Source organism: Ylistrum balloti, unplaced genomic scaffold (assembly GCF_031769215.1).
Source record: "Ylistrum balloti isolate Yb309-2 unplaced genomic scaffold, AGI_CSIRO_Ybal_v1 Utg369882, whole genome shotgun sequence".
Lineage (NCBI taxonomy): Eukaryota > Metazoa > Mollusca > Bivalvia > Pectinida > Pectinidae > Ylistrum > Ylistrum balloti.
In genome coordinates this window covers 123,112-138,857 of record NW_026782019.1, presented here as the reverse complement: position 1 = coordinate 138,857, position 15,746 = coordinate 123,112, and the positions used below count along the sequence as shown (strand labels likewise).

The window sequence follows — 15,746 nt, the reverse complement described above, 5'->3', positions numbered from 1 at the left end:
AAAAAAGGAGACTTTTAAACGTCTCTATGTCCAAATTTGACAACATATTTAAATGAGTTATTTAAATATGCAAATTAAATTTTCCCGATATTTTCGATTTACGCTTGATCAGGATATACTTATTATGTAAGTAATCAACACAGACTAGATGAATTCGATTTTAATTTGTTGGTGATTGGAATATCGAGAAAAGCGGACTTACCTATTACCTTTTCACTTTTTTCAAGGTTTTATGATCGCAACGCAGTAAAATGTTACAATGAACTTGTTTTTTTTCATTGAATGATATATGACTAACCAGTAATCATTGTTTGATTCCAAGATGAACTTTTCTATCATAAGTTACTCATAGATAATGTGAAACACAAACTGCTGGCGTCATCTTACAGTGTAAAACAGGTTATCTGTCGTACGACATTTAACATACACTAACAGAAAAAAAAACAAGCGAATAGATACTTTATTTCCTCAATAAAAGATCAGACTTATGTAATGTATATTATTTTGGTGATTTTTAGCGTAAGAATAGGGGTTTAGTGCTTGTTGATATGGAAATATTTGAATTTTTGGCATTTTAGCATAATCAGTCATTAATGTACTGACCACATCATTGTCATCTATGTTTTTCTTGACACTTGTTTTGGATTCCACACAAACACAAAATGGAGTAAACTACATACTTGATAAGATTCCTAAATTTTCACTTTATCATATGTAACGTAACGATAGCACAGTAGTAAGCTCTCCGCTCACGACTCCAAAGGTGCTTGGATCGAAACCTCAGTTGAGATCTTTTTTTTTTCTTTTTTTTTTAATAGAAAAGGGAAATTACGTGAAATAGAAACTCTCACGACATTGTTTCTATTTTGTTTCGTCATGGGTCATTTTAAAATCTGATGAAACAATTAAATCGTTGATTGTTTTAGATTAGAAATTTAATCTTAACATCAATCTTTTAATTCTCAAATGGTTTCCAATCACTAGATCTTCAGATTATCTTCAGATTGAGATCTATCATTCTATTTATATGTGCGATATGAAACTGGACGTGTTTGATGCTCGTTAGTTTGCTTGTTGGTTCCGTTGTTATAAACCGTGTTTTCATTTGAGAACGTGACATTAATTACTTGGATTAACCAAGATTCACATTTTTCAAGAGTCGCCATGTAAAATATTTCTTTTGTTCATATTTTGCCTTAGTGTTACTGAATTTGAGTTTTGAATTATGACTATGCTGATATATATGTGTGTATTTTTTTTGTTCAAAACTTGATTTCCCTAACGCAAATAGTTAATTAATATTTTGTGCAATTAACAACTGAACAGCCTTATAAACAAGGGGATTTTCTCAATAATCTTTTTCAAAAGTATTGTACCAACAGAGAGTATTTAGGCGAGATATCTATAGAAGCTAGAATAGATTGTTTACCTTGATCAGAAATTCTTTGTTTTATCACCAACATATTTTACTTTTGGTTTCGACCATATACCACCAAATCCTGAATGGTTTAAGTCGTATCTCTCACTGTTGGCCTAGATAAAGACGTTTCTATTACCACACCAGTTTATAAGAAATTCTTCACAATTTGAAACAATGCAACTTTAAATATAATTTAAGGAACGCCCATTCTATGCTTTCTTATAATTCCAAGGTTGAGCGACGCTATTTACAATATAGCATATTATCTGTTGCAAAAAATCATATGTTCTTTTTCTACACCAAGTGCGATACACGCATACCAAAGTTCACGTAACACGTGACATGCAAACATGGCTTTTCGCAGATGGGCAGCGAGTTGTTTCTGAATATCTTTCAATTCTTAACTGGAACTATACACCCAATAGAGTTCACACAATTCAATGTGTTATTATTACACAATGTGGAACGAATTCTCGTTATTCTATATTCTTCTTTCTTTGCGGTTTGAGATATGATCCTGAACAGTACAATGTGCAATTTGATGTACAGTATAATCAGGTTGATTACCCGTTCTATTGTTGAAGTCGCCAGCTGACACAATACCCCCTAATTGACTCTGTTTTCCAACAGAGGGTACAATTATACATGGTGTAAGGGCCATGTTAAGTATACACATTGTGTATTAGAATATAAGTTCTTTTAAGACAACCAGTGAAAAATTACGAGTGTGACGTTTCGATGACTGCACCATCACCTTCATCGAACAAATGACCAGTGTGGAGCGTACTATGACCGACGTACATAGTGTACGAGATGATACGGAACCTGCCGAGTTTTTCGACTGTGCTATAAATTCCTATGTACGCTAAGGTTGAAAATATTGCGACGAAAGAGATTATAAACCCAAAAATACACATGGTGATAACAATGTACTGTAGTCAATTCGGCTACGGTTTGTTTAGCACTTGGTTATAGATGCACACGCAAGATTCACAAAGAATGTAACCCATTACGGCCAGCATTTGCCTTATGGGTGTGATCGTGTAGTCACTGAAACGCCATACTTGAATCTTCTACCGGCTGTATTATAAGAACTTCCATTCTATATATTTATGAAAATATTGAGCATCGACTTTATCACGTTTATTTCGCAATACTTTAACTACAATCAAAATTTCTTCGTTGGCGTCAAAAAGAATTTAGTGCGTTTTAGACTTCAAATTAGCTCGCATATTTTAAATATTAAACAAGAAAGATATATAAACCGCCATGTAATACCAATGAAACTGGGGATGAACTTTTTTTCTTCTCAGGTGTGACGTCTAATTATAGGTTTTGTTCTATCAAAATCAGTCAGGTCCGTACGCTATACCAACAAAGTCACAACTGAAAACGGTCACAAATGAAAATGCCACACCGGGTTTGACTGGGACCATCTCCGTAAACGACAACACGAGAAAGCACTCGATTTCTATCTCATAATTATTCTTTGTTGATCAAACACTTGCTTCTGTGTAAATACGATGAAATTATCGGAAAATAAAAGATATTAGATTTTAGCATATCTAACACGAGAAAGAATTCGATTTAATTTTCAAATGATTTGACATCGTCAAGGAGTAAAGCTCTTTTTGCATTAGTACGTTGAAATGTAATAAAATATATAGCGTTACCCTTACAAGTATATTATCAGGTACATACATTGAAAATCGTACGAATTCTTGCCTAAGTCCACACGAGTTATCTATCGTTATACGGTTCCATTCAGTACCGGTCCGATATCTATGCTGGTCCCAGTCAGGCACGGTGCAGCTGTTTGTGATCAGGATCACTTGGGCGCTTTGCATAATGGAGCGGATGTAAGCGAGGAAGCATATATATGACACAGACTTTTATTCCTGGGAACCAGTAAAGGCCGGATAACGAAGTACCGTAATTTGCTGGATTTTTTTTTGAAAACAATTTAGAAAGGATGATTATAAATAATGAAATACATCTGTTTGGGAATATCTATGTGAAATAACGGTAAGCATATTGACGAAAAGACTCACACATTTCAACGACACCGTACATTTCATTTTTTTTGCTCCGCGCAGATTTATCAAGCACTACGGGGATTCAGACGATCGTGTTTTGAAAGGGGTTAAGAAGGAGAACAGGTGATTGGAATGGTAAGGAAAGATACCAAAATCGTAGTGTTATGTATTGAATTATAAAGTTTATACTAGACAATAAATGTACATTTGTGAAAATGTGATCGAACGATTCGGAGTGAATTTGGACATTGAGTCTAACTTTTTAGATACGGCCCATTAGTACATTGGTCTCCCATGTCAATATATATATACATACACATTATCAGCTGTAACAGGGCCCTTGTTTAAATGTCAGCGTACATTCATGACACTCGTGTACGGATAAACTTAGTGCATTGGTGTGGTTTACAGACGTGGCTAGTTACAGATCTATCATGCATCGCATCAAGTTGTCTCCATCCCTAAATTACGTGAAATACAAGTGAATTATGGATACAGTATGCATATAGATTTAGGTCTACAGTACAAACAAATTTTACAACCATTTTGTAAATGTAAAATAAAAAATAATCATATTTGAATTATAATCAGCGGATATCAATAAGAATTATTAATGCCTGACATAATGTATTGATTTCAGCATATTTTTTATTATGAAAATAGATCAAATGTATATTCATGTAAGAGGTAATTACATGAATACACATGTGACCAATGTCATGGTGACATGTGGTGATCATTCTTCGTTTGTCATTGTTTGTTAACTTTTTTGTGAACAAAATAACTTGAGTATAAATGTTCATGGATAACTAAATATGAACAGATTTTGATGAAACTTGTCATACACCCTTGTGCCAATAAGATCTCTGATGAGTTCAATAATAGAACGAATTTGATGTAACTTACAAATGTTATGGTTGAATTTTGGTTGGAATTAGCCAGGTAACCATTTAGACTCGTGGGCTTTTTGTTATTTATTTCAATTATTTTGCAAGGATATGAATCTGGTACTTGAGCTCTAGGTAACATTCATACTAATTACATGCATAACTTATCAACTTAACAAGAAGATTTATTAAGCCTAACAGTATATACCTATAATGGAGAAAACTCTAGTATAATTCAGTATAATTTCCTTAATTTCCCCGAGTCTGTACTTGGAACCAATGTAAAGGAGGTCTTTTTTACAATGGCTGCTAACCAGGATTGTAACCTGGGACATCTGACTCACAGGGGCAAGGTTCTCTCTAGATGAGATTCATTGCAGCTGGTACATTGTATTTACCAGGGTTACATTAAGAAATTTAGATTATTTTCTAGGTGAAAATATCAAATACAAAATCTGATTATGTGGTGGTTGTAAAACATACCATTTACAAACAGTGTGTAAAAGGTGACATTTATAGAAAGTGTTAAAGATAGATATCAGGAAATGATATTTTACTGAAAAATTATATATCTACATGTCATAGTAAACTAGTAACATTGCATTGACGATGGAGACTACCATCAAATCTATCTAGACTAGCAATCAGTAGCAATTAATCAGCACAAGTTAATGTCAAATACCTGCATTAATGAAAATCAGACCTCATAATTATCTGAGGTTCAGCTGAATACTGTATTTTCCATAAATCTTAAAAGAGATCTGTAGAACCCTTTGTTCATTTACAGTAAAAATCTGTTCAGCCTAGGATGTGAGGTAGTGTGACTGAAAGTTGTGTCTTGTATTGTATGTTGTATATACCTGTGTGAGGGTAAACAAATAAAATGTTCTAATCATAGGAAAAAAAAACTCCTACAAATGTGAAAAATAAAAACCAGTTTCAAAGGACGTAAAAAAAAGCATTTATATATATATCTACATAGACAATAAAATGTTGTCTTAGAGACTTGTCAAGCTAACCCACTGGGCCTCTTTGTTTGATATTTAGTTAGGTAATGACCTCATTTAAATTAGCATGTCATTATGTTATGACTGATTGTACATATATTTACTGGTAAAAGAATGAAATTTCAGGTCCAGACAAGTTACTAAAACTTAAAATCTTCTTAAGAGATAAGACTTCTGTCACAATTAATGATTTTAGACCTGTGCTATAAAAAAATGTTTATGTTAATGTTTTTTTTTTTAAACTATATAAGTGTATACAGTACATGAAGCTTACGAGGCAGAATTGTTGAAGTTGGTGACAGATATGTATGTTACCTGAATAGCATTTTTGAAAAAAGTCTACGGTTTCTGAGGAAATGATAATTAGTAGACGAGAGTTCGAATGAATGATTGTGTAGGGATAGAAAGAGAATTTGTAGGAATCTTAGCTTGTTTGGGTTTGTCTGAAGGAGAGACTGTTGTGTTGGCTGGATTCTAGAATAGACAGTAGTGAAGATTTCTTTGTTTTGAGGTATATATAGCTACATGGTATTTAATTAAACGTCTTAACTATACAAGTGTACAATTTATATCTTCAGTTAAAATTAGGAAAACAATCTCTCTGTACAACATCTTATGGATTTCGTCATTTGTCTTGTATAAAATAATAAGTTGAAGGGTTGTACTTTATATTAAACAGAAGTACGTATGTGTGTGTATAGGGTGAGCAATACAGGCCTTAATAATCAGCCTGATTGATTAGGATGTGATGGTGAGCAGTGCAGTTTTGAATAGTCCACCTGTTTATCCAAAATAATTCACATATTTCAGAGGATATTGTGTTGATGCTGTACAGAATGAGGTGAGGAGGACGCATTGACTGGACATATTTCTTCATTCATCTAATCATGGTAATTATCCAATCATGGTACAATGTACCAACAAGTTACACTTCAAACATTTATATGTACTTGGTATGTTTTATGATTGTGTCTACATTGAAAAATAAATTTGTTACAGTGTGGAGTTTTGATTGCGATACAAAAACATCAAATTTCATATACGTCATAAATAAACAATTTAATTTGAAAATAGATGTTGTCAAATGAATCATTTAAAAATTTTCATCGTTGAATTTATATTAAGATGTAACATGTTTGAGCTTGTTGTATACATACCAAAAGTCCTGGGCTATAAACCACACTTAAGTATAAGCTGAAGGGCTGGTTTTTGGCATTTTTATCAATTGGATCCACATAATAATAATATAGCAAGATGAAATCAAGCACCAATGGAGACACTGTTAAAAGTCTTAATAAAGATTGGAATTAAGATTCACTGTAAAATAAGTGTTGTAAAAACTGGCAGCTATACTTGTTGTATAATAATTAATGTAATGTTTCCATGTTTGGTATTTCCGTTAAAGTATAGACTGATGTGGATGATTTCTAAATTTTTCACACCTGATAGCTTCAGAGAACAGCTTTTAATCAATGGTAAAGGACATTAGGATAATGGATTGCTTTCTTAGATTATAAAATTTAACAAGAAGGAATATTTGTGAAACTAGAATTACTTTTTAGTTCAGATGTAATCGTTTGAAAAATCTAAAACACATATGATGGTTTGTTTGAAATGATCAAGTGTTAAGCTTGACAAGAGTTGACCTACAGTTGAAGCTTCTGATGTAGGAAATGTTGTTCATGAATGCATGTGTAATAGGACGGTGTAATGAAAAACACCCTTCCACCACTGGGGTTCGAACTTGTGACCCTTCGGTCTCAAGCCGGACACAATATCGCTCAACTAAAGGGATACTCCCACTAGCAGAAGCTAGTAAGGCGTCTTGTACTCGCAACTTCTGCACATGTACATAGACTGTAGTACAGATTTCATATGTAACAGTTGGTACTAATGAATTTTTCACTGAGGGAAACTAATAATGTGATGATCTTAAATATTGATTTTACAAATTGGATTTCTTGACAACATTACCCTAAAGGATATGATGAATCATACTCTGTAACAGATGTTTGTATAGCTAGTTATCTTAATGTAAAGACACAGCAATCGAACCTCAATCTTTGTTCTCATTGAGAAAATTAATTCATTATGAACTCATATTAGTTTAAGTAGTAATGAACTTGCCAGTATTATATGGAACTAGTCACAGGAACATCAGTCAGATCTTCGTGTGTCAGGCTTTTAAAACTCTTACTTACTGGAATTTTGTAGCTTGGAAGCCAGAATTATAATTGATACCTCAAAAGTGCTTACTCAGTATAGAAACATGTCATTTGACTTGTATGAACAACACAGCCATGTAGTTAAAAGAACCTGTCTAGATACCATGAGAACAAAATAATTTTTGACATTTGTAGTTTATAATTTTTATTTCTTGAGAAATTCATGGTCTATCCTCCTCCTATTTCATGTGTAAGTTTACCCTGGCCTTTTGTTGTGCTTAAGTTGTTTCTGCGACAGATGGGAAAGAAGAAGAAAACGGAATAAGATCTTGCTGATGAAAAGTAATAGAAATCATACGGTGTCAGTTTACAATTGTAGCCTAAGTCAGTTGGAAAATTGTATTGATTCTATAGCAATTGTTGGGAATTCTGAATGAAGTGTTTTACTTATTTCTGAACAAACTCAAGACATCAAGTATTCAGAAAAACTTCAGCGTCCATATAATAAAAAATTATTTTAGTGGAGAATTTCATTTTCAGGGCATTGGATGATAATGTTGATGATTGTGTAGATGGCATGTTAACTTACTCTGTATATATTTGCAGGCTGTGATGACATGGCGTGATATGTGGACGGTTGTCATGGGTGACACACCAGACTTTTTACACTTCCATCCAATACTGGCCACAGTCTCCATTTATTTACTGATAATGGTGTTTTGCTACCTCATGTACCAGCTCTCCAGTCTCCTTCCCTCACCACTACGCAGCTATGCATTTGACTTCTTCACCACAATGGCCTTCTGTGCTTATCCATTCGGTCACATCGTCATACGACAGGCATATGGTGGTGTAGGGTATATGTCTGCAATAGTGCCTTTAGTTATAATTTCTGTGAATGTTTTCTCTAAAGGGACTGGGTCGCCACTAGGATACTGGATGGGCTTTTTACAAGGAACAACGTCTTTATGGACTATGATAACACATATACCAGTACAGATCCTGGCTGGGATGGCATCTTTCATTCTCGGAAGATACATTTACATGCTTGATTTCCACGAATCTTTCGCTTCTGCTCTTACTGATGAGAGATGCTACTCTGATATGAAGACAACACTGGCCGCAGGATTTTCGGTGGAAATGCTTGGCGTGACTTTCGATGGCTGGCTGAAACAGCAGACCCTGATCAAGGTCAAATTCATCGACTTGTTGCTCAAGGTCATAAATTGCAGTATCTTGGTAAATTTAGGTAAGCAGCATTAAATGTTTTCAACGGTATAATGTGTGGAACCTGTGTTGTAACGTGTCTGATATATACTCTATAAGTATTCTGGTTTTTTTGTTTATAGATAAGTAAGAAGTGATATAGAAATGCTTTTATCTTTTATTGAAAAAAATACAATTCATTATACATGTACTCTATATATTGTTCCTTGTGGAAGAAGTAACATTTTAGCATCAAGCTTGTCTGAAATCTCTCTGTTGTTTAATTTGTTTTCTTTTTAAATTTTTGTTTTAGGAGTGAATTTCACTGGTATGTACATGCACCCAGCCATGGCATCTGGTCTGACCTTTGGCTGTGACGGTACAGAGAGATGGGAACACCTGTTTGTGTACTGGGTAGGTCCATTCACTGGCTGTTTCCTTGCCCTCCAACTCAACAAAATTGTGAAAATTCCCGATTTATCTAACCTGCAAAGTCAAACATCGAAGAAGTTTGATGTCGACAGGTCTGGTATTAACAAGAATGGTTGGAGTAAACAAAACGGCACCAATGGTAGAATGTCCAAGACATCAACAGAGAGTTCCAGGAAACAGGTCCGAAGAAGGAAGAAGAGATGGTATTAGCTTGTTGGATGGGTTGAAGATGTCACCATCTATTCTCTAAATATGCAAAACTGTTTAGTCCAAAAATTAATTTTACTGTAAAAAGATGTTATATATAAGGCACAGGGAGCTTACAAGATTTCAGTGCAGATATTTTGTTCTGGTGGTGCTAGCACAGGTGCTAGATGTTGTTGATATTCTAAGTCTTGTTTCATTTTTTTTTCAATTTCAGGGTATGTCTTTTTTCTATATTTATGTCCCTTACGTATCAGATGTACGGGTCATATCTTTCTGGACCAACTCATTAGGTAAGGATTTCACGACACAACCTGTATAGTACAGAATCTTACTGTACTCAGGTGTTAAGTCTGCATCCCAAATCAAAGCATCAATATATTTAATCAGCATTATACCATGCCATGTTTAATCATATGTTGTTTTTGATAATTCAGAAGTATTAATCAGGAGATTGTAACAGGACCAAAGATATGTTATGTTGTTGATTTTTATGATAATTGTTTTTTAAACAGGTTCACTTTAAGTGAGTGTTGTTGTTAATTCACAGTTATATTTTAATTGAATTGATGTTATAGAGCACATGTTTAATGTCATGGTATGTTGAAAGTGTTTTAATATGATCATCTTGTAATCAAATAAACTTGTGTTGTTGTTCTGATGTCATTTATTTTATACATTGTATAAACTGTATAATTTTAGCACTAGTTTCTTCTGTTTAAAAATTTGTCTTTGATTTGTTTACTATAAAAGCTGAAAATGAATTACCACTGTTTAAAATCTTGAAATAGTTTAAAGTTCGTAACATTCAGGGGGGTATGTGTGTTGCATCCCTGTATGAGGCATGGATACCAATGTTTGATATACAGAAATACGCAAAACAGTGGGTTTACCATGAAGTGTTATATGTAATAACTATTACACGGAGAGACTGCACATTTGTTCATAGTCAGTACAATTTTAACACCAAACTTCTGTTTTAAGCCAAATGATAGACTGACCAATGGCTATAGTGAAGTTTCAACACAACTTCGTCAGAAACTTAAAAATACCTCTCTTTTATCATTTTGTATCTTTTCTTACTAGAAACATGTCTCAAAATCCTAAATTCCATTTATTATTGTTATTATTATTATTTTTTTTTTTACAATCAAAGCTTGTTATATGAGTCCCATATTGTCTGCAATACTATAGGACAACTACCAATGATAGCAGCTCAGTGACTTACAGACCTGCAATCAACTAATCAAAGTCGCTCACCTATATGTACAGTACTTGTTAAGTATATAGATAGTAGGTATTTTATATATGTTACGTACAAATTACTGAGTAAGAAAACATGTCTATATTTTGTAATCAAAATAATCTACAAACATATGTACAATTTATACATTATGGGAACATGGACCATCTCCTGTAAATGTGGAAATTTACGTGAGGGGGTAATTTATGCTAATTATGCAAAGGTTGTTAGATTGCGAAAATTTCTTCTATGCGTAATATGTAATGATGTGCTTAAACTTTGTAGACGAAAAAATATAAAAAAATGATGGCAAATATAACCCACATGCGTAGAGTTTACCCATAGAAGTCGCAACTTTAACCCTCGCGAAAATTTCCATGTTACAGCTATAACTTTTATGATTACTCAGATTTTCATACATTTTAGTTATTGAAATACATTTGTATACCAGGATTTTTTTTTCATTTTTTTTGTCATTTTGTGCTCATTTATACTGTTCATGTAATAGTTTATGTGAATTTGTAACAATTTCATTTTTAGCCCACCATCACCAGATGATGTGTGGGTTACTTAAATCGCCCTACGTCTTCATCCAACTGTTTGCCCGTTTGTCTGTACGCCACTGAACAGATTTTGATGTCATGATTTCTTGAGAAGCGCAGGATGGATCTTCCTAAAATTTCCTGTGTAGATTTCCCTTAGTCCGTAGTTGTGTCTTTTTGATTTTGTCACATCAGAAAAACATCCAGCTTTTAAAGAACTAGAAAAGATCAAACAAAGGTTGGCGTCAAGATCCCACTGGGATGTCTTGTTAAGAACATACTTCCTTACTCATCCTTTCTCAGGCTATGACAATACTGTAATTACATGTATGTATAATTTGATTTGTATATGATTCTCAATCTTGAGACAAATTAATTGCCAATGCTATGTATAAATACTGGGTAGAAGTGAATTTGTTTTGATATTAGGACAGTAAATATCTCGGTAATACCCTGGTATGCTTTTGAAGAAAATAATATGTCAAAAGCACTTTTAGAATTGTAGTAAGAGATAGATATACTTTGTGTGGTGCTCACTAGGTGGTGCTAGATACTAGCTCTCCTGTTTTCTGTATTTTCAAGAGGTGCTTATATAGACTGTATATGTCACTCTACAAAGAGTGCTTTTAGTTATTTCTTTACTGAAGATGTAAGGATTGGCATTTAGTACTATGGTTGTAGGTAAAGATATACAAACTTGCAATAATTAATGGTAGATGTACAATGCTTTAAAATGTTGATAGATAGTTTTTATTCACGTGTGCTTTGAAGGGTTGATCTTATAAGGGAGACTTTTTGTTTTATAAAAAATGTGTTTGGAAGAGTCTATGTTATATGTTATAAGGAAGACATTTTTATTAAGATGTATTTGGAACAGTCTATGTTATAAGGTAAACATTTTTATCAAAATGTGTTTGGGAGAGTCCATTTTACAAAGAAGACAATCATTCTTACAGTGTAGTTAAATGAAGTTCTGTTATAGAGATGAGCATGATGATGTGTGAAAAGTTGGGCATGCTTATTAGAATTTGTTTTTTGTAATTTCATGAATCAGATAAGTCTGCAAGAAACTTTCAGAATTTTGTCAAGTCAAGGCATTGTAAACAAAAGATGCGGAATTAGCGGAGTTGCTTCCCTTCGCATGTGAAGTTGTATACATGGTATGCATGAGGATGTGAATTTTGTTTCGTTGAGGAAGGGAAAGAAGTGATTTGTTGTGAATTTTGTTTTGTTGAGGAAGGGAAAGAAGAGATTTGATGTGAATTTTGTTTCGTTGAGGAAGGGAAAGAAGTGATTTGATGTGAATTTTGTTTTGTTGAGGAAGGGAAAGAAGAGATTTGATGTGAATTTTGTTTCGTTGAAGGGAAAGAAGTGATTTGATGTGAATTTTGTTTCGTTGAGGAAGGGAAAGAAGAGATTTGATGTGAATTTTGTTTCGTTGAAGGGAAAGAAGTGATTTGATGTGAATTTTGTTTTGTTGAGGAAGGGAAAGAAGAGATTTGATGTGAATTTTGTTTCGTTGAAGGGAAAGAAGTGATTTGATGTGAACTTTTTGTTTCGTTGAGGAAGGGAAAGAAGAGATTTGATGTGAATTTTGTTTCGTTGAAGGGAAAGAAGTGATTTGATGTGAATTTTGTTTCGTTGAGGAAGGGAAAGAAGAGATTTGATGTGAATTTTGTTTCGTTGAAGGGAAAGAAGTGATTTGATGTGAATTTTGTTTCGTTGAGGAAGGGAAAGAAGAGATTTGATGTGAATTTTGTTTCGTTGAAGGGAAAGAAGTGATTTGATGTGAATTTTGTTTCGTTGAGGAAGGGAAAGAAGAGATTTGATGTGAATTTTGTTTCGTTGAAGGGAAAGAAGAGATTTGATGTGAATTTTGTTTCGTTGAGGAAGGGAAAGAAGAGATTTGATGTGAATTTTGTTTCGTTGAAGGGAAAGAAGTGATTTGATGTGAATTTTGTTTCATTGAGGAAGGGAAAATAAGTGATTTGATGTGAATTTTGTTTCGTTGAGGAAGGGAAAGAAGAGATTTGATGTGAATTTTGTTTCGTTGAAGGGAAAGAAGTGATTTGATGTGAATTTTGTTTCGTTGAAGGGAAAGAAGTGATTTGATGTGAATTTTGTTTCGTTGAGGAAGGGAAAGAAGAGATTTGATGTGAATTTTGTTTCGTTGAAGGGAAAGAAGTGATTTGATGTGAATTTTGTTTCATTGAGGAAGGGAAAATAAGTGATTTGATGTGAATTTTGTTTTGTTGAGGAAGGGAAAGAAGAGATTTGATGTGAATTTTGTTTCGTTGAAGGGAAAGAAGTGATTTGATGTGAATTATTTTTCGTTGAAGAAAGGTTTGTACAAATACACATAAAATTTATCTAAATTACCATCCATCATACCACTGCTGTATTCTTCTAGCACTTCTAAGTGATATAATGGGCAATAATTTTGAAATTGAGGAGGAAATTGCAGAGAATCGTTTCTTTCATTGAGGAGTGAAAAGAAGTGATTTGATGAAAAATTTCTTTTTTTAAAGAAAAGAATTAAATAACCTAATTTGAAGTTTGTTTCAGTATTGAGATGAGACATTTAATGTGAAATTTGTTTGGATGGAATAATTTACATGGCTGTTTTCAGATATTCTAGTTACATTGAAATTACATATGTTTAGAAATATCTTAATTAAGATTCAAGCAGCTGTGTTCATAAATTCTTATAAAGGATTGTCGCATTTAGAAATAACTGTATCATTTTATTCAAATAAGTGTAGTCAGATTTAACCAGGTGTGTTCAGATATCCTGATAAGATTTAACCATGTCTCTTCAGGTATCCTGATATGATTTAGCCATGTCTCTTCTGATATCTGAGATTTAAATAGATGTGTTCAGGCTTCAGGTAAGATTAAACCAGATGTTTCCAGATAATCTGAGAAGATTAAACCGGTGTGATCAGATATCAAAATTTAAATTATAAAATGTGGAAGTGTGAAAGCTGCATACTAACATCTTTGCAATTCAGTAATGATATTCTATTTTTTACATATCTTTAACAATTTGACGATTTGAAATCCAAAATTTATCTTTGTTTATGTATACTAATTTCTCAAACAAATGCATTGTTTTGTTAGCCTTTGCTCATTTATCATTACTTTTTCTATTGTTGTATATGTCAAGATTTGATTACGTTCAATGTTCCTCTGTGACATCTCAGCATTATTCACCCTGTCATTACGAGGTATGAAATATTCACTCAAAAAAACAACAAAAAACAATGGTAGTCGAAGTTACCTCCCTTCCCTCATGACTGGAATAGTGTGCAGTGCTTTAGTTATAGTCGTAATTATCGACATCACAAACTCGCCACATTTTATCACGCCAACGTGATATAGACCTGCTTAAATCATGAAAAATTCTTAAATCACCTGATATTTATTTACTTTTGATCAGTTTTTAAGTTTCAAATTCAGTTTTTGGATTTAAGAAAATCAAACTTGGGACCATTCAAACATAAAACATCATAACACATACAAATTTGATAACTATACTGTAGAGTTGATTTAAAGATTTTTTTCTTTGTTTGCCGTTTTAAGCACCCTGTTATCTTTGATTTGGAAGGCCATGACCAGATATATATTGACAAAAGGCTGACATATTGAATCCTAGCTCTACGCTGTTATTATTACCAGTTGTAAATCTGTAAACAGAAATCACATTGTGTTGTAGAAATAAAATTGTTTTGGAAGATATTTTCAACTTGGAGCCTTGTTATGACTAATTTAAAACTGGATTTGATAGCATGGACTTACATATGTAGGCTTAAAGCATCTGTGTCCATATCAGATAAACACATTCTAAATATAGACTATTTCTTGGTAGTGTATATCCAGCAAATGTCAAAATTCTCTTATTGATATTGTATTTTGCGGCATGAAGTTGATATAAATAACGAATAACATAGGGTCTTGTACGCTTCCCTGAGGAATCCCACTTAATACGTCACGTGATTTGGATGATGCTCCATGTTAAGGAAATTTTCTTTTTCAGCTTGTTATACTTTTTTGATTCTTAACTGTTCAGTTTGTGAATTAGGCGACAAGGGGTTACTTTATCGAACGCTTTCATAAAATCCATATAAATAGCATCTACCTCCTCTCCCACGTTCAGAATTCTTGTCCTTTTATCCAAAACTACTAACATCTGAAGGGTTGTAGATCTTCCAGGTAGAAATCCAAATTGCACAGTATTAAATATGTAGATAATTTACATGTGTTTTACGATGTGAAAACGAACGAATTTTTCTATTTTCGTACAAATGACATTTGTGAGACTCGCATTGCGATGAATACAGACGGAAATCGAATATGTTAGCCAATCATTGGTGAATTTATTTATAGTAATGTATAAATGTATTTCATACAGATAACATATCCATTCACATTGGGGAAGTAGGTCTGGTCTGAAAACCAGAAAAACGGTATTCCATTTTCCCATATTTTTAATAAGCTTCTGGATGAATTTTTTGAATGTGATGTAAAACAAATCTAGTGAATATCACCTTTTAATACAACTTTGTAACACATTTGTAGATAGAATAAGTAATTAGGTACCTGGA

At 33.2% G+C, this 15,746-nt stretch overlaps 1 protein-coding gene across 1 annotated transcript; it reads left to right on the top strand.

Annotated features, from left to right (window-relative positions):
• The first annotated feature begins 6,159 nt into the window (after positions 1-6,159).
• On the top strand, positions 6,160-9,464 carry LOC132546313 (aquaporin-11-like). The gene is made up of 3 exons (XM_060210038.1): positions 6,160-6,240; positions 8,122-8,764; positions 9,035-9,464. The coding sequence occupies exons 1-3, from the start codon at positions 6,238-6,240 to the stop codon at positions 9,361-9,363; spliced, it is 975 nt and encodes a 324-aa protein (XP_060066021.1). The 5' UTR covers positions 6,160-6,237; the 3' UTR covers positions 9,364-9,464.
• Positions 9,465-15,746: the final 6,282 nt, after the last annotated feature.